Here is a 20,012-nt window from a genome sequence, read left to right as displayed (position 1 = left end):
GGATAGTGGCTATAGTACTCAAACTGCCCTACTCTATACACCAGTGTTCAAAGGTTTATCATATATTTTATTGTCAATGGCTCAGCTCTTGGAGAAAACCAAAACAGATCACCAACTTGAATCCCCGATTAATAGCTTCCATAAAGACCACTAACTTTTCATTAAAGCATCCTGTCTTAAAAAATTATTCCCTGGGCATTTAGTGTTTTTAAGTTGAATTCTCCTGCTCTCTTTTCTTCTTGTCCTCTATTGAGCTCTATCTTTTAACAGCTTCTTTTGAAGCAGCTAATATCAGACAGGTAAACAAAAGAACTGTTTTGTCTTCTTTTTATTTTTTCAATCAACAAGCAATATATATTTTAGAAACTGAGTTAATTATTCTGTGACAACACTCGACAACACCAGAGATAAAATGCAGCACTTTTGGCTGGAGCATGAAGCTGTCAAACTTCTTCACTCAAGTAAAGTGAACATATAAACTGTTAAGAGTTCTGAAACCTTTGTAACAACTGTAGTATGTTGTTGTCCTTTTGCAGCCAATAATTACAAGGCAGTTGATTAGACAGTTGAACTAGGAGAAGGTAAACTGTGCAAGGATCATTAAACTTGCTTTTAAAAGGTCTGCAGTTCAAAATAGCATCAGGCTTGTTTGTTTAAGAAGACTTCTCATAGTTACATTAGGGAGAGCAGTGCTTTTACCACTCAGACCTCTCGTTGGAAATGATTGCTTATAGGTCACCTATAGGTCTCCAGCCACAGACAAAACCAAAACATTTGTTTTGTATGGCATTCATTTAATTTTTAAAATGTTGGGGAAGAAAAAGCCAGTGTAGAGTATTTTAATACTAAATGTTTCCTTAGTAAAGGAAATTTCAGCTAGGTTTCTGCTTCAGCATCAGTTGATGGTTGCTTTAGTAATTAAAAATCTTTCTCAGATATGGTTTGTATCCAAAATTCCTGTGATATACTTTTGAAATGTTTGGATTTGTTTTGAATCAGTACTTGGACTTGTTAAATGACAGTATTAAGATAATGGAATGCTCTAGCTTTAAGAATTGCATTGGAAGCAAGTAACTCCTATTTGTTGTATATCTTGATGATTTTGTCTCTTCTCTAATTTGCTTTGTTAATATCATTGAAATTGGCCCTGTTACTTCAGTAATTATTTTCTGACGGACTGTGTCATCTGGGATATTTAATTTCCAAGGGCAAGGAAGGCAATTCTACTCAAAATCATTGAACAGGGACTATTTAACAACATGACAGATCCTCTAAGGATCATTTTCAAAGACTTAATTTTCTCTGTCCCAGGCTGTAAATGATGATTTCTGGTTCTGAATGGGCTTTTTTGGGTTTTGATTTTTGTTTGTTGCGGCGGTGGGGTAGTGTTTGTTTCCTTGTTTATTTCTTTGGTTTGTGTGGAAGCTTCATTATTTATAGTTTCACCTTTCTAAAAATGTTCTAGATAGCCTGTCATAAAATAATACAATTTTAAAATTACAAGTGATTTGTGTTTGAAATAAAAGGATATCTACTTTCAGTAATTCTTAAAGTACATTGAATGTCTCTTTCCACTCAAATGATGTAGTGGTATTTAATAGAACTGATAATAGTTTCAGGCAGCCAAGATACTTGGTTAAGTATTAAGTATTCCCCAACATTTTTTTAAGTTCTGTTTTCATGGTATTTTGCTGTGAGCTATTGGTCTGGAATGTACTGAAATGTTTCTTGAATACCTAAGTTACAGTCATAACTTTATTGCTAACAAGCACATCGAGAAGACAGTTTTTCCTCCACTGCCAGATGATATCATTAATAAGGAGTGTTACTATTTGGAGAAAAAGAAGGAGTATAACCCAGACTGAATAAATAAAAGCAAATTTAATGGATCATGTCTTTTTTTTTACTGTGGGTGTTACGGAATCTGCTTGTAAATGGGAAATTCAGTATTCTTACAGCTTAAGCTTCTTATACAATGACAGACTTCAAAGAAATATGTTTTTAAAAGTTTCATGATTGTCTATTACTGTCTTTGTAAGTGAAAAATTTGATAAAACTGTAGAATTTTTCCCTCTTTGATTTATAACTCTGCAGTAGCCTGGCAAATCCACATAATTCCATCATAAGTATTCTTTTACTGAGATGTGCACACTTTTTCCTTTCCCTTTTGCTTTCATTTTCCCTTCCTCTTTTTCTCTTGTTCCTTGTTCCCAAGAACATATCTCCAGAGGTGATGATTCCTTGCTAGAGTGTCAGGTAAAAGTGAGCATCTGCATGTAATTTAAAGTCAGTAAGGATTTGACTGTATCTTTTCATACTAGAAACCTGGCTCGTTCAGTTCCTAAGGCTAAAACAGTTCCTCTTTGCTGCTTTTGTCAACAACTGTTTGAATAACTTTGTTACATTATACCTTGCTGAAGCCTTCTAAAACTACTCGATCTGTTATAATTGGTTTATTTTCTCTTTTACTCTTATCTTTTCTCTTTTCTGTACAGGTGATTTCTATTCACTCCTTTCTAAGCTGCTAGGAGGAAGGAAAGAGGTTGTACATGTGCATAAGCATAACCCTACAGAAAAAGCAGAATCAGATCTTGTAGCAGAGATTGCTAATGTAGTCCAAAAGAAGGATCTTGCCAGAGAGATCACAAATCATGATGAAAGGGACAATACTGTTCTTGTGAGAGACAGAACTCAGAAATTCCACAGACTAGAGTCTACCTTGAGGCCACCAGAGAACAGACATTTCTCTTTACAACAGTCTAAACATGGTGAGGGAGGCTGGGATAAAGAACATAAAGGAGGTGGGTTTGGGTTAATTTTATACAATAAAATGCAATGCAAGAGCTGTGATCCACATTAGCAAAATCTGAAGGGAATTTCAGTGGAGGCTTGGAAGTATTTTACATGACGTTCTTCCTAATTACTGAAATGTTCTCCCTCTAATTTAAAGGTATTCCACTGGCTTCCTTTCCCCCTCCATGTGTGAAGAAATAATGTGTGCTGATGGCATAACACTAGTACTTCAGTACAGTATTATTTTCTACTCTGACGACTTTTACTTAATGATTTTATATTGTTTATGCTAAAACAAGGTACACATAGGATATAGTAGTCGCAGGAAGTGAAGAATTTAATGCAAGTAACTACTGTAAAATGGTCACTGGAATAATCAATACATTTTATGGGTTTGCTGACTACCTTGATCTGTCAGATACACAATTTTATAAAATTTATTGCTGTAATTCTATTAGATATTTTTCTCTCATTCAGAAAGAGTGGTAGGTAATCCTGAAAAATTCTTCAGAAGTAACATTTTCTGCATATTGATTTCAAATTGGGCTTGACTCTCCAAATATTCTTGCACAGGCAGTTTTATTGTGCTAGAAATATAATTTATTCCCTTCAGGTTTCTATGACAGCAGAAACCATGGAATTACTGTGTTTGTTTTACTTGCATTTTGGTCTCTGTGATATTGACTGTTCTTAACCTTACTTGCTAATGTGGAAAGCCAGATAATGCGCATGTGATAAGTATCTCATAAAATAAGCTGATATGTGTGCATGAAAGCCATCTGTATCCATAAGCTGTAGCCAAACATTCCAGCTTTTATGTTGTAACCACCTTGATTGATGATTCCAAGTACTTTTGTATACATATATGTATCATCCATCAACCCTGTGATTTTTATTTCAGTTCATAATGTTAACATGTATTGTCTCTGCTTATAAGTCCTGTGTTTGTATTTAAAAGAAAACCAAAGATGAGGACTTGTCAATGTTACATTGTGCGATCCAGTTAAATAAGAGCCTATCAAATTATTGGCAGAGGAAGAAAAAAACAGGTGGAATGTTACTTTATGCCTGACATATGTATAAATCATAAATAATTCCATAAACCCGACTGGAATTAATATTTGGAAAAGTAATTTGGATAGCATTTCCTTCATGTGGATAGTTCAGTTTAGACTAATAACATGTGGTGCATACAAACAAAGAAGAAAATTCCTTTCTATTTTCACTGATCCAGAAGAGGGAATGTCAGTGAGCTGAATACATGGCTCAGTTTGACATAGCTTTTATAGCATGAATTCTAACTACAGAAAGTATTTTCTTGGATATGTCAGTAGCCATATATTCATTTAGGGGTAATTTGTTGGTGGGGGACTAATTAATAAATGAACTTTCAAATTATGCAATTTTGAGGTATAGGAAAAAAGGAAACTGACATTTTCCTAATAAGCATTTTTGGGGTGTTTTTTTTATGATTGTAATACTTTTAATTGCAGAATTCCTGACCTGCAGAAGCTGTCAATACCATCTTTTGGTAAAAGAACTTTGTAGCAATAAAGTATTTAAGCATATATTTTGTTTCTCTTTAGATAACTATTTACATACTTAAAACAAAATCTTCTGTAAGAAAATTTTCCTCCTCAGGGGAAGAAGTAAAGTTGTCTTGATTTAATGAAAAATTTATCCCCTTTGTAAAACATTTACTGAATTGAATTGAATTGAAAAAATTCTCAATTGTCTTAGGGCAAGACTCTGCTATTAAATTAATTTCATTTAACTGTTTAAAAATCACCAGTATTAAAATAGTTTAATATTTTTAGTCTTGCAAATACTCCAGTTTTTAACGTGTAATTGCCCTGAAGTACCAAGTACCTGAAATACCAAGTGGCTAATACAGTAAGTAAAGTTGTTATAAATGTTCAAACTTTATACTACTGCTCTTCCTGCACTGTGATGAGCTTGTTAACCTAGACCAGTCAATAACCTGTCACGTTATTTAATATCACTGCAACTAGTACAGTGATATTAAATACCTTCTAAATATGTCAAAGAGTGTAATTCTCCAATTTTCAAAACTCCTTTGTGCATCGCGTAATTAAATTTGTCCAGACTTAAATGAGTGTTCTGATGGCAGGGAGTGCTACATGACTTAAAGTTTGCAAAGTTAAAAGCTAGAATGATCTTCCACAAAATTCTAGATATTAAATTACAATTATGTCAGTAAATACGGCTTTAATCTTTAACTTCTTTAGAGACTTAATTGCATGTTCTAAATCTAGGTAATTCTTCCTTGTTTTCTTTTTTTTTAAAGAAAGGAACTACTCCAAGTTGAAAACTAGAAGATCTAGTACCTAGTTTAGAGATCTCATTCACAAGAAAACTAGTGATCTTGTTTTTTCTAAGTAATCATAAATTACTTCAATGGGGAAAGTAATTTTCATTAGCCTCATATGAAACTCTTCCATGGACCACTTATTCTTGTAGGGAAATAAGTTATAAGTCTTAGATAAGGAAGTCTAAATTTAGTGAGTTTTTGTAAAAAGCTAGTTGCCTTGAGATAAACTTGTATAAAGGACTTTCAGAATGGACTGAAAGGAAAAAGAAAATACAATACTAATAAACAAATTTTGGAAAAATGTGATAAAATCTAAAGATTGTATTGAGGCTAGAGCTCTTGTGATTAGACTGTATGTCACTGTACATTCATTTTATTGTTTCGACCTATCAGAAATCTTTTATTCCTTTAAGTAGAAACATTTTCTATTTTAGAGTATGTGTCTTCAGAGAGACTAAATAGAGGCCAAAATAGAGGTCCTATGTTTTGCCTTTTATTTTTTATAGCTTTTTTAAAAAAAGGCTCAGAGGCCTCTGTAACATGAAACATAGACAAGCTTTTTGGAGTTTACCATAAAGGGATGTTGGATGAGCAAGTGAGGAAGCAAACACTCAATTTCCATTCTCTTACTCCTTCCAAAATCCAAACTTCTGTGAATATACCTGGCACTACACCTGCTGTGATCAACTCAACTCTACAGAAGTATGAATATGTATAATTTTTTGTAACAGCTTTTTCTTTAGCTTGCAGCTTTTGTTCAGCTAAAATTTCTACAGGGCAGGATTTCTTGTTTTGGAAGTTTCTGATTACTGTCCTGGATACACTGCAGTTGCTGATAGCTTGTAGGATTCTTTTAGGAAACCTACTCTAACTTATGATATCGCAGTCTAAACAGGTAAAACATCTCCTAGTTTGCAGTAGCTTTTCAGCACTGCTTTCATATTTCTCTTGGATAGGTTGTAGAGAATGATTTTCCCTCCACTTCATTCCTGTTGTTCCTCCTCAGACGACAGCTCTTCCAAGTGAAATGCAAGGGGAGGGTATTATCAGGACAGATGGGCTGCACAGGTGGCTTAAAGATTTTATAAATGGTTTCCCATTAATTTTGCCTTTCATTGGAAAATCACTTCCAGGTGAAGGTGAACCCTCTCAGACTCCTTGGTTGCTGTGTTCTAAGGTCTGTGATCTGCCTTCTTTCAAAGCAGGATGCCCTGACACTTTGTGAATTTGGAAATCTTTTTTACCTGCCTAGATGGTACTCCCAGTGACTGGTGTTTAGGATCAGAGCAGAACTCACAAACTTTACATGAACTGAAAATTACAAAGTAAAGTGTGGTTACCTTCAAACACTGACTGTTAGTGAAGTGGCTCCAGTTTCACATAACTTCAAAGAAATTGCTTCTTATTTGCCATCAGTTTGGCTCTATAAGCCTACATGCTAATTATGCATTGTAGAAATACCTGAATTATGCTCAACAAATCAATTTCTGAAAGGAAGCAGTGGTAGATTTCCTAACATGTAGAAAAAATCTTAGAATTTTTTGGTTTTTATTTCTTTCTATTTTATCAGAATTAGTGAGATCTCTTTCACTGTTACATTTTTTATTTTTTGATAATCTAGTTCATTTGTCTCTTAATACACTGCCAGAGCCACACAAGAGCAATCTCTTGCAAATAGTATTTAAGTAGGTGATCTGTGAAAAATTAATCTTTGCAGTCAACTTTCCACCACTTTTTAAATATTTAACAGTTTGCACCTTTTATCCTTCTCAGTCTGCTTTTATGTAAGAGGGATTGAAGAGACCATACTTTTATCTTTTTAATGTTAATCTCTAAAACTAAATTTCTCTCCCTTAGTTGAGTTTTACAGTTTAAGACAAGTACAAGAAGTCTTCTTTTCTTAGTGTTAAAAGCTTTAATAGGAAAAAAAGGCATGATTCACCTTCCACATTTCATTTAGTGATTCATGGTATTTATGTATATGATTAATGGTATTTATATTTATATATGCATTTTTTAATCAAACACTGATAGTTAATATTTAAATTTTCCTGCTGATTTCAATTGTATATTTTTGTAATCTTTCAGTGTAGAAAGTATTTACAGAGCTTCTAAAACTTCTAGAGTATGTATCCATGTATCCTTATAAGTTGGAGAAAAGAATGGAATCAAAAGCAGTTTTGACATTTCTGTCATCTATACATAGCAGGTTGCCAGTGCTTGTGCATGCTTTATTATGTTAAAACTATGCTTGGAATTGAATTGCAATGCATTGAATGGAAATACTGCATGTAAGAAAATGTCCATGTAATTCCCAATAGTCTGCACCAAATGCCAGTTAACCATATTTGGATTTTTAAAATAAATTTGCTACATTATTATATTTTTTGGTTTTTCATATTTATTTATTTATTTATTTGGTCAGATTTCCACATAGAAGAGGTTGTGGAGTGGACTGGGTTAGACCTCAAACTAGGCCAAGTTTCTGGGTTGGCACTGGACCCTGAAAATAACCTAGTTGTCTTCCACAGAGGTGATCACGTTTGGGATGAAAAGTAAGTAGAGGCCCTTCCCGAATGGTGAGTTAGAAAGTTGAATTCCTGTGTGCTATTTATATACCTTCTCAAGAAAAGACAGCTTGAAGTTCTTTTTCCATTTAAAAATTCAGTTCTTTGGCTGAAAGTGCCTTTCAGAGACTCAGAATAGAAATGGTGACTGACAATTCAAGATGATGAGTTATTAAGTCTTTAGAGAGTAAGAATGTGTCTCCAGGGAAAAGAGCATAGTACATTAGGTCCTTAAACTGTATGACCACGTTAGTATGATATTCACTGAGATTAATTATCCTTACTTTTCCATGTCTCTTAGCAGGAATAATTAGCCTGGGTGAATAATGTTTTAGTATGGTATTCTACAATTAGTACTTGGGTTTAAGGCATGCAAAGCTATGTCCATTCTTCTTTGTGTTTATATACTAAAAAAAGGGATTGTTACAAAGTACTCTCTCAAAACAAACTTCATTCTACTCATTTGATAAAATTTGCTTAGCATCACTCAAACAAAAAAATGTCTGAACTCTAGAATGGTGGTCCTTCTAGTGTTTGTAAAATTATATAGTCAGAGGTATATTATTTTAAGGACAGAACATTCCAATAAAGAGTACTATCTTTATTTTTACGGTGTTCTTATGTATTTGATTTTTTAAATTGTATATGTGTTTATATGGATACTTTTGAAATTGCAAGAAATACTGGGAGAAAGTAGTACAAGCCTGTAACATGTTGTGTGGTACCATTTCAAATATATCCTTTAAAAAATGTCTTCCTTTTATTTTGTCCTCTTTTTAAGCACCTGTTCTCCATATATATATATATGTGTGTATATATATATAGCTATAACACTAAAGGGTATGGCTGTTTTCAAATCCTGAATAATTCATTTAAAGATAACATCATGTCTGAAAAATAGGACAGTATTCTGAACATTATGATAACAAATTATGCTTAGACTAGTGTTTCATAGAAGAAAATAAGTTATTGCGGTTTTAAGGTAAATAACATAATGCAGCAGATAAAGCGATCATTTGTTTCTCATATGCGTCAGTGATATCTCCAGCACAAGTGTATATAAATACAGACTAAATGATGCATTATACAACTTGTATTACTCAGACTTCAAGTATTGTGTAAAAGCTGTTTTTTTATCCTCCTACTCAGGAACATAAGTGCTGTTCTTTGTGTTGTTGAATAACGAATTGTAAAAATATTTGAAAATAGGCTGGTCCTTGTAACATACATATTTTTGAGTGTCTGGCAATTGAAGTATACCAACAATCCAGAGCACAAAACTTGAATTCAAGATCCAGCAGTGTTGGGAAAGCCTACAGGTTTTAAACAAAACAAAACAAATTCCCTAAAACAACAGGTGTGCATGATGAATCAACCATGTTGAGAGACAGATAGAACTTCAGCTTCATCATGCTGTGGCTGCAGAAGAAGATAGGAGTTGTGATATGTAGTCTAGAAATCCATGTATGTACCACCAGTGCTCAGTAACACATGGCCTTCCATAAACATAACTAATCATTAAATCCTAGTTCTTGAGGGGTTTTATTCCTAAGTCTTACTTTTTTTCTTCTTCTTTTTGTGGAGCATAGTTAATCAATGTATAGGAAATCTAGTGTTGATAGGGACCCTTAAGTCAGTTGAACTAGAACTCTATAGGCCTTTCATATAGAGTATGATGATTTTAAAATGTATTTTGAAAACATGCCTGTTGTTAAGCTCTTGTTTCACATCTTGTCGCATACTCAAACAAGAAGGTACAACACCAGTATAGGCCTTTGTGTGTCATTACTATTTATCCATTGTCTTCCTCTACATGATGGCAGAACTCTGGGGAGAGTTTTAGTACCTTTCACCTTTGGTTTAACCATTCATAGCCAAAAGGATTATTTTGGCATTAGATAATATTTCTACCAGAAATTCAATAGTTATAGATAGTTACTATATGCAATGACAGTATCTAAATACTATTTTCTAATCATAGCATATGCAGAAACCTAGACACATTCTGTATTGATTTTTCTAGTTATGTATAAAGCCAATACTGCTTTTCCACATTAAAAATTCTAGACATATAAATATTTAATATAATGGAGATGTGAGACTGTTGGAGCTGTACGATACATAGTTTTAATGGCTTTATTCAAAGCCTTCTCTGTGACTACAAAGTATATTCTTGTTTACCAAGTAGCATCAATCATGGCTGGATTTCTCTTGGGATCAACAAATGGATTTAAAAATACAAAGTGGCAGCAGGGAATGGGTCTTGTATTCAAGCATTTTTCATTCACATCAAACACTATGCTCTAACATTTAGCCTGAAATGTTGTTCAAAATATTTTACACTCTGTTTACCTTCACTAAAAACTGAACATATATTTTAACAGGTTAGACAACTATATTTTTATTTTTTGGAAGTTTATGATAATTTCATGCCTAGTAAATGTCCTCTAGAAAGTTTATCCTGATTCTTAATGTATGAAATAGTGACATGTACAAATGTTTTTTATGAATATATTCCATGTACCTTGAAAATTGAGTGCAATTTTGTGGGATGAGGAGGAATGCACATAATATCCTATAGTCTTGTGTAAGCACACTGTGAAAAGAATAAGAACCGTAAGAACTGAATCTTATCGTAGTAAGCTCTAGCAAAATACTGAAATGCATATGAAAAAAGAAAAAGCAGAAGCCACAAACATGCATAAACTGCCTTAGATGGTACAAAGTATACCTGGTCTTACTGGCAGGTATGCCCTGGTGATTGCCTATATTTTTTTCTTAGGCTATATTGTTGAATTTCTAATTTCTGTGTTGCCATGACAATGAAATTATTAAACAAAATAATTTGAAAAGGGGTTTTTACTTACTTGCTTTAGGACTATCTTTAATTGTTGCTGTGTTGATTTAGTGCTCCTTTAGTTTAGAAGTCATAACCTCAGTAGGAAATGCAGACATACAACACTATTAACTCTTACAACTGTACAGTGATGTTATAAGGTTTATATTTAAAGAAAGAAAAAGCCAATAACCCCACACTGGAACTGAACTACAAAACTTGGCTTTAAGTTGTGTGTATATTGTTCATCGGTAGAACCTTGTAATACTGGCTTTCTATTCCACTCTTTTTGTACAGTTCTTTTGACAGCAAATTTGTCTATCAGCAAAGAGGCCTTGGACCAATTGAACAGAACACAATTATTGTCTTGAATCCAAGTAATGCAAAACTGCTTCATTCCACAGGCAAAAGTCTGTAAGTTGGGGTTTTTTTCTCTTACTAATTGAACTAATATTTCCATATATTTTATGCCAAAGAGTCCCTAAACTATTTTTTTTTGTTTATATTATGTTTGTGCATTTATATTCAATTGTGTAATTGTAGCCTATTTTCAGGTAAATAAATAAACAAAGTCAACAGATAATAAAATTAATTTGCTATCTCTATTACGTCTATTTTCTAACATTTCATATAATTGCTTCTACCAGCGAGATTAATAGAAGTGAATATTGTACATTGTACTTAAAAATGCTAAGGCAGCCTGAGTGAGATATCTGAGATCAACTGAATTTCACACCTGAGACACTATTGTCAAGAAAATTCTAAGCTGTAAAGCTGTATTTTTCATTAAATGCTACATGTAGTTAGTATGTACAGCATTTGTTTTTGATCTGTAGATAAAAAATGAAATCTTCACATCTATATCATTCTTCCAGGAAAATTATTTTAACTTCATTCTTCTACATTTGTGCTTGCAGATTTTATTTGCCACATGGCTTGAGTGTAGATAAAAATGGTAACTATTGGGTCACTGATGTAGCTCTTCATCAGGTACGTTTCTGAAGCTTTAGTATGAGGACCATAACATTTTGCTAAAAAGTATTTTTATTTTCCTAGAGATTTGACATATATTGTTTATATAGGCCTGTTTAGAATAACATTAAGAATGTGCCTACAGAAATTCAACCCTGTGCACTTCATGGAATATAGCTGTGTTGAATAATTTGCTACAAGGACATAGCATAGAAGTAGAAATAATTGTATCATAGACTCAGACCATAGAATCATGGTCTGAGTTGGAAGGGACCTTAAAGATTATCTCGTTCCAGCTGCCCTGCCATGGGCAGGGACACCTTCCACTAGGCCAGGTTGCTCAGAGCCCTATCCAACATGGCCTGGAACACTTTCAGAGGTGAGACAGCCACAGCTTCTCTGGGCAGCCTCACCAGTGGCATCACCAACCTTGTGGTAAAGAACTTCCTCCTAATATCTAATCTAAACCTACTCCCTGTTTGAAGTCATTCCCACTTGAATGGGGAATTCTATCACTACGTAGATCTGTAAAAAGTTCATTTTTGACTTTCTTGTGGGCTCCCTTCAGGAGCTGGGAGGCCACAATTAGGTCACCCAGAAGCCTTTTATTCTCCAGGCTGAACCGTTCTCTCAGCCTTTCCTCACAGCAGAGGTTCTTCATCCCTCTGATCACCTTGGTGCCTCCTCTGGACTCTCTCCAACAGCTCCATGTCCTTCCTGTGCTGGGACCCCAGAGCTGGAGGCAGCTCTGCAAGTGGGGTCTCACCAGAGTGGGGCAGAGGGGCAGAATCCCCTCCCTGCCCTGCTGCCCACAGGGCTTTGGATGCAGCCCAGGACATGGTTAACCTCTGGCTGTGAGCACACATAACCAGCTTATGTTGAACTTCTCATTAACCAACACCTTCTTCTCATGGCTGCTCTCAATCCCTTTTCCTCCCAGCCTGTGTTTGTGCTTAGGATTGCCCCAACCCAGGGGCAATCCCAAGACCTTGCACTTGGCCTTGTTGAATTTCACAAGGTTCTCGTGGAGCCTCTCTCCAGCCTTTCAAGATACTTCTGTAATTTTCTGCTATGTCTTTTGCTTATCGATGAAGTTAAGTCTGGAAAGTGAAACTAAATTGTTTGCTTTGTAATGACAGGGAATTTGTATTTTAAGCAGAAGTTTCCTAGAATCAGGAATATTGAAAAGCTAATAATAAATATTATGGTCAATATATTAAGATTATATTTGGTATGTAAATTTATTTTATACACAGTGATAGGAGTTCTTCCCTAGGCCGGGTCTTTGGTTTCACCTTCCATAAAACTAAAACCTCTTTTCTTTTCATTTTGACTGAAAAAAAGGTTTTCAAACTAGGAGCCAAAGACAAAGAGCCATTACTGACCTTAGGAGTACCTTTGCAACCAGGCAGTGACAAAAATCATTTCTGTCAACCAACTGATGTGGCCGTGGACCCAATTACTGGCAGCATTTACGTCTCTGATGGCTACTGCAACAGTCGGATTATTCAGTTCTCTCCAAATGGACTATATGTGATGCAGTGGGGAGAAGGTACAGTCAGGGCTCTTGGTACTTTACTCATACTGCTGTTACCATGAGCTCATCATGAACCACAAAATTGCTGATGTTGCTATTAATTTTTTTATTAATTTCTATAACTGAAATACCTTCCCTATATAAATTTCAGCCTTGGCCTTGCATCCAAATTTTCTCTTGGCTTTTTTTACGGCTACGTGTACTGGTTATATATTTACTAAAAATAAAAAATGGGGGTTTGTCATCTTGCTTTCAGAATAAATATTGTCATGCCCTATTTTGTCAAGAAGATATTCTGACTTTCATAAAGCAAATTTTTTTCTTAAACATACAAGAAAGGAATAATTTTTTGCCAGATTTATGCTGTGAATTCATCTATTTTAAGTTTTCTGAATAATTATATTTCTGGCTGACTCAGATTTATGTGTTGCTGTAACTGTGCTGAATATTCTCAGGAAATTGCAAATTCTAAATTTGGGATTTATAAAGAAAATAAAATAGGCTACTTTGAGTTACCTACCTAAATGCTAGGAAGAAAGCAAGCTAACCTTAATCTTTTCCCAGGGTTACATTGCATTATGTGGTATACTGCTGTTTCTAAGTAAAACTGATAGTTTCAGTGTGTACTTTAACACAAATTTGGGGTTTTTTTATTGCAGAGACTTCTCTAGGCAGATCCGGGCCTGGACAGTTTTGTATCCCTCACAGCTTAGCCCTGATCCCTGACTTAAGTCAGCTGTGTGTTGCAGACAGAGAAAATGGTCGAATTCAGTGCTTTAGGCTGGAGACTGGGGAGTTCACAAGAGAGATCAAACACAAAGCATTTGGAAGACAGTTATTTGCAGTTTCCTACGTTCCAGGTAATCTTTTTTCTTGTTCTTCATATTTCAAGTAGTTGCTTTGTGCCAGGATGTCACATTTCCTGAAGTGCTATTGTGTTATCTTGGGATGAATATTACTTATCTTCGAGAGTAGTCCTGATGCAATGGAAAATTTGAGAACTACCTGTTTTCCTGCTTGCAGGTGAAGGAAGCTTGCATCTAATCTCTGTTTCTAGAAAATGACTGATTACTGCCTAAATGTGATATCAACAAGTAGACAATCCTGCTGCTTTCTGGTGACTGCAAAGTTAATCAGTAAATAATGACATTATTAATAATAATGTTTCTAAATATGCATTTTGGACTCCATTGAAGAGAGCAAAATTAAGACCAAATGAAGAGTTTTTGGTTTCATGAAACCAGAGAACTGAAAACAAGCAGAAAACATTGCGGTTTTCAATATCACAGTCTGGTTAACAATTACTATATTAAGTTTTGGGATTCGATTTTAAATACCGATACTGAAGATAAGGTAAATGTTAAGAACTGGATGAGGATCTTTGGCATGTTGGGCTCCTGACTCCTTAATACCAAATTTAATATCATGTTTCTCTCTTTTGCATCTGCAAGAATGTAAAAAAATGCTGTGCTAGATGAGAGGCTTGGTATCTATGTGTCTCTGACAGTGGAAAGAGGCATTCTGAGAGTGTGTATAAGCTTGGATGCATTTTGTAGTAATTCCTCTCCTATTCACTATGCATCCACAAACTCTTTATTTAGCAGTTTTAGGAGGTAACCTATGGTCTGATCTTCACAGTGTCTTTTTACAAACATGTTGCCCACAAGTTCTAATCCCATTTCAAATTGACTTGTGTTGTCTGGTTCATTGGCCTTCCACCATTGCAGGGTCCAGAAGTTCATTATCCACTTTATTTATTTTTTTTAATATAAAAAGTGACGTAGTTTTATTGAGTGCTACTCAATCTCAGAATTTTGGGAGCTGAATAACAGTTCCACACTCCCCCCAATCTGGTGCCCCTTCATCTTGCCTTATCCTCTTCAAACCAAAGAACCCCAGCTACCTTAGCCTCTCCCCATAAGATATTTAATTGCTTCAGCCCCTTGAGTAGTGTATTTGCCTTTCTTTTCCAACATCTTTAGTTTCACTGGAACCTTTTTGAGATGCAGAGAGTAAAAGAGCACTCAGTACACAATATGTGTGCATGCTGTTTTTGCATAGTATAGAACCGTCCCCTCCTCTTTCCTAATTCTCCTCCTCATGATGTCAGACATTCTACTGAAATTTTGTTTGACACCGTACATGGAAGTGGAGATTTCAGGAATCTTTTAGGGATGGCTTAGAGATGTCTTTCCTGAGCTGAAGGTACCAGCTCCAAGTTCAAACATCATATAGGCATGATCCAGATTATTTTTTTGGAAGAAATGTCACTTTACATTTGTCTTTGCAGAAGCTGTTTTGTCATCTGTTTAACAACTTACTTGTATGAAAAGTCTTTCTGGACTTCCTTAGTATCATGAAGCTTTTCACTTCTCCACAGAACTCAGTTACTTTCCTCAGACTGCTAGGTGTTATTGTTTGCCCCATTTTTCAGTCATTGATGAAAACTATTCAATAAAATTTCTGACTCTGATGACTTCAATATCACACTATTCAGACTTCTCTGTCCTGAAGAATTTTTAGCTCTGCCCATAAGCTAAGCTCTTTGCTTCCTGTTCATTAATGGATATTTCGTTCACCCCTTTGAAAACTCAGGTTCAATAACCTCTGATGCACTTCCTTGTCAAGGGTTTTCTGAAAGCACCAATTTGTCTATAGAATCTGCTTGCCTGTGTGCTTTTTCTCCCTGTTCAGAGCTGAGGCACAACACTTAGAGAAGCCACACCAACATGTTCTGAGAGTTCACACTTACCCATGTGTCAGTCTTCATTATGGATTCTACCATCTTACTGGAGATGGATACCAGAATTGGTAATGTGTGTTCACAGGCACCATTTTGTAGGTGGGCACTACTTCAGCATCCTGGTGGACAAGTGGCTGTTTGCAGTGCTGGGTTACTTAATTTGGCCTGAAGTCTCATTTCACATTTGGTTTCCTTCTGAATTTGAGTGAATGCCATCTAAACCTCATAAATTAATAACCTCCAACTTGTCTTATACCTTGTGCTTCCTGTTGAGTTGTCTCCTCTGATCTCTTTACCAAGAAAAAAAATTGAGTGTTAGAAACTTCCCAGCATATTAAACAGAAAAAACTGACAAAACCCATTTCTTTGCCATAGGCCTCTGACCCCTGAGTCCCCCTTCACATCTTTTCCTTTTGTGGTCCCACTTACTCCGCAGCTGACTTTCTGCTTTTGATGCATTGAAAGAACTTTCTGCTGTCAGGTCAACCACCATAGCACAGCATTCTTGAGGTTATTTTTTAACACCTTCACATTCCTTTTACATTTAAACTATATGTAAAATGTTGCTGGTTCTTCTTATTTGAACTAAGTATGCATATCTTAAATGACAAAGTTTCAGTGAGTTATACCTCACTTAACTTTCCTCTTGTAGTTTAGCTTCTTGTTGAGTTATCTTTCTGTCTTTCTGTTTCTCAGACAGCCTTTTTTTATCTAAACTATTACAGTTCCATCTTCACTGCAGTTTGCTATGTGTGGGTTCTTAAGGCAAGTCTAATGTTGTTGCAGGTGGTCTCCTCTTTGCAGTTAATGGAATGCCCTATCCTGGAGAGGCAGAACCAGTGAAAGGATTTGTGATGAACTTCTCTACTGGAGAAATAATTGAAACTTTCATTCCACTTAGAAAGGTAGAGTACTGCACAAAGTACCTGTTACGTATAATCATATATATGAGAACATTGCTAGCATTCTACTTTTCCAACTTCGTAAGAAGTGGAAAATTTTTTATTATAATGTAAGGTATTCAAAAGGAATTATTTATAATAGTAAATAAAAAAACTAGAATTTTGGGTATTAGCTTCTACATGTGGTACACATTTGGAAATTATACTAACTTCTAGATGATTCCTACAGATAATACCTTCAGGCAGGATAAGCCTACTTTACTACTACCATTACAGTTCTTAAAAGTTCATTTAAGAGAATAATGAAGGAATTGAAAGATTTATATATTTAGATGCTAGTAATTTGACAAAAAATAGACCTTATTCCTAAGCAGAAATAATATGGTATATAATAACTGTATGGTTATATCCCTCTTTATAGAATACTAGTGATAAGTTAAGGCCAAATGTTCTTCTTGCAGTATTGTACATTGAAATTGTGGAGTTTTTAACAGTCTCTATATATTGTCTTAGATTAAAGAATAAATGTTAATATTCCCACTTCTTGGTACACATACACTCTTTATTTGCAGTCCAACTTTAAATTATATTGAGAGTTATTTTTTCTGAGTATAGCAAATAGCTGTTTTGCATATGAACTTTAACGAAAATTAAATGTGTGGGTTTCAAACCAAGATTATTTTTGAAAATATGTATTTCAGTGGGTAAAGTGGAATGTAATAATATGAATAGAAATAATATTAATATAACTTTTTTTAGCATTAATATATGCAGTAATCTCTATGTCATTACCCCTGGAGAAGGCAAATTAAGAGAAATGGAATTCCTTTCCTTTCACACATTTGGGTTTCACACCAGCACCTGCTACATTTTCCAGTCTAAAGCAGGATTGAATATGACCAGGCTCAAGTTAGGTGTTAAGGAGGCCTTATGAAAGCATAGACACTTAGGGGTAATATGTTACTGCTTATCTTCACAGAGCTTTGAGATGCCACATGATATTGTTGCTTCAGAAGACAGAACAGTATTTGTTGGAGATGTTCATGCCAAAGCAGTGTGGAAGTTTGCATCTGTAGAAAGTATGTTCTTTTTGTTCTTAATGTCCTAATTTCATATTTTGTACTTTCAGGTCAGTATCACATATCTGGTGCCCTTGGCCAAGAGCCTAGTGGCATAATGAAGGTTTTAAGTGCACTACAAGCTTCACCTGCAGCAGTTGTGTGCTGCTGCTCAGTTTTCATTAGAAGACTGTTCTTCAGCATTGTTGTGTGCTCTATCAAAGAAGAGTCCTGGCACATGAGTTTATCACAGAAGGAATCAACATGCATTTGCCTTACATATCCATTGTTAGTACTTGCTTAAACAAAAGTGTTACTCTAGTATTTTAGTAATTTTAGTGTATCATTTGCTGAGAACTCAACTGCTTCCTGTGAGGTTATCATGCAGAAAACTCCCAAGGTATAAAATAAAAACTTTGGTCAACGTAAAAATTATATTCATTTTATTGGGAGCTTTCATCACTAGAAAATTAATCTAGTATAATTTGAAGTCCTCTTTTCATACAGAGGAAACACTTGCCTGTTCTAATCTAGTAAGCCCCAAGGCAAGCAGCTTCAGTTCAGGGAGAGAAACCTGCTTAGTCAGACTTCAATTTAGTAGGATTCAGAGAGAGGTTACATGTTTTACAGGAATAAAAATATAATTCACTGCTCCTTTATATAGGATAAAAAAATGTATGACAGACATGATGTCTTAGGCTTCAGGATGTTAGTCATCCAGTAAGAGTCCACTGCTATAAATGACTAAGCTAGTTATTCCTTATTTGTCTTGTTTATAATTAATGGATTTTCCTTTGGAGCATTTGGTATCAGCTGCTCTTAATAACAGGAGGCTGGACCAAATAAATTGTAATTCTGATTGGATATGTTTTTATCTGCATCTAATGAACTGAACATAAACAATTCTCATCTGTTATTCAAAGAAATATGAGAATAAAAAAGTAATGGAATTTATACAGGTTAGACGAGGGACGTCCTTGTATAAAATTTTATTTTTAGTTTTTGCTGAAGTATAAAAGAGCAGTAGCTAAGAAACCCTGATTCAACCAGCCTTTAATTCACTATGATTTTGATAATAAAAAAATAAACAGTTTTATTTTTGCAGGAATCTATGAACCTTTAGGCACACACATAAAATCTTTCTGTTTCATATAAAAGGTGATTATTGCAAGCAACTTACATGAACTGAGCTCTTCCTTTTTTTCCTCTGGCTTTGTGAGCTACTGAATAGTTTATATTGACTCTCCGTGGTGAAATTCAGATGTTGATGGGAATGTTTACTGTAGGATTGTACTGTACATTTGAGAAAGCTAGCAGGAAGATGTCACTGAGTGCCTTTCTGAAATATCAGTTGTCCTGAAGAATGATTTTGTTTTACAGAAATGGAACATCGGTCAGTTAAAAAGGCTGGTATTGAGGTACAGGAGACAAAAGGTTAGTCTGATTCATAATGAAAATGAAGGGATCAGTATGTTCACGTAGACTAGGGCTGCTTCTACCAAGCTGAAGAGACAAAATGCTGACTAGTTTGACCTGGTTTTTGTGCATTCCTATTGGAAGCACTGGAAGGAAGCTTGTAACACCGTTACCTGGTAGATGCTATTTCACAGCCAATCTAAACATTTCATTTCCAGTGATGACAAGTGCTCCACTGTCACAGAATAAAAAATTCACTAGTAGGTTAATTCCATTCTACCATCTCGTATGTTCCAGATTGGTATCTGTGGCAGCTCCCTTAGATGCAGAAATAGCTCTAAAATACAACAGCAACAGTTACTCCCCAGCACCCTCCCCCACTCTACATCCGTCCACCACCAAAAAAGGGTTATTTGAAATGACAGTTGGTTTATATTCCTGTGTAGTCTTTTAGTACACAGCCTTGTCAGTCACACCATATGGGAAGAAATACTATTTTTTTCTATTTACATTTCCTCCTATAGATTTACTAGATTTTTTGTTTATTTAATCTGCATGAAAATGGAAAAATAAAGGAAAAAGAAAATGAAAGCATGTAGGAACAATTTAAGGAGACAGTACACAGAGGAGATTCAAAGGAGTAAAATACCAATTAAGGTAGATGAAAAGTAATTTTAACCATTTGTATTCCATTATGTAGCTCATTTCCCTTTCAGAAAACCAGTACCACATTATGGTACTATTTATAAAGGTATTAAAAATGTTCAAATGTTCTTAACTGGTTTTTTTTTGCTTAAATTCAGAGCTTATGTAGTTTTCTTTAGCCATATATACGCAGACAGAGAAAAGTCAAAAA

General features: G+C 34.9%; 1 protein-coding gene across 7 annotated transcripts in view; it reads left to right on the top strand.

Annotated features, from left to right (window-relative positions):
* The window catches only part of PAM (peptidylglycine alpha-amidating monooxygenase), a 108,139-nt gene that overhangs the window by 83,999 nt on the left and 4,128 nt on the right, over positions 1-20,012 (top strand). For 3 of the 7 annotated variants that reach the window (XM_071448679.1, XM_071448677.1, XM_071448678.1), the window contains exons 16-24: positions 2,496-2,801; positions 7,551-7,680; positions 10,826-10,942; positions 11,446-11,518; positions 12,845-13,052; positions 13,697-13,897; positions 16,567-16,685; positions 17,662-17,761; positions 19,121-19,174. In XM_071448679.1, the coding sequence (XP_071304780.1) occupies positions 2,496-2,801; positions 7,551-7,680; positions 10,826-10,942; positions 11,446-11,518; positions 12,845-13,052; positions 13,697-13,897; positions 16,567-16,685; positions 17,662-17,761; positions 19,121-19,174 (1,308 nt within the window). The remainder of the gene's footprint in view (positions 1-2,495; positions 2,802-7,550; positions 7,681-10,825; positions 10,943-11,445; positions 11,519-12,844; positions 13,053-13,696; positions 13,898-16,566; positions 16,686-17,661; positions 17,762-19,120; positions 19,175-20,012) is intronic. The other 4 variants (XM_071448683.1, XM_071448682.1, XM_071448681.1 and 1 more) reach the window with 2 other exon arrangements.

This window comes from Agelaius tricolor, unplaced genomic scaffold, assembly GCF_023055355.1.
Source record: "Agelaius tricolor isolate 1412-34295 unplaced genomic scaffold, bAgeTri1.0.p SCAF_27, whole genome shotgun sequence".
Taxonomy (NCBI): Eukaryota; Metazoa; Chordata; class Aves; order Passeriformes; family Icteridae; genus Agelaius; species Agelaius tricolor.
This window is presented reverse-complemented; position numbering and strand designations above follow the sequence as displayed.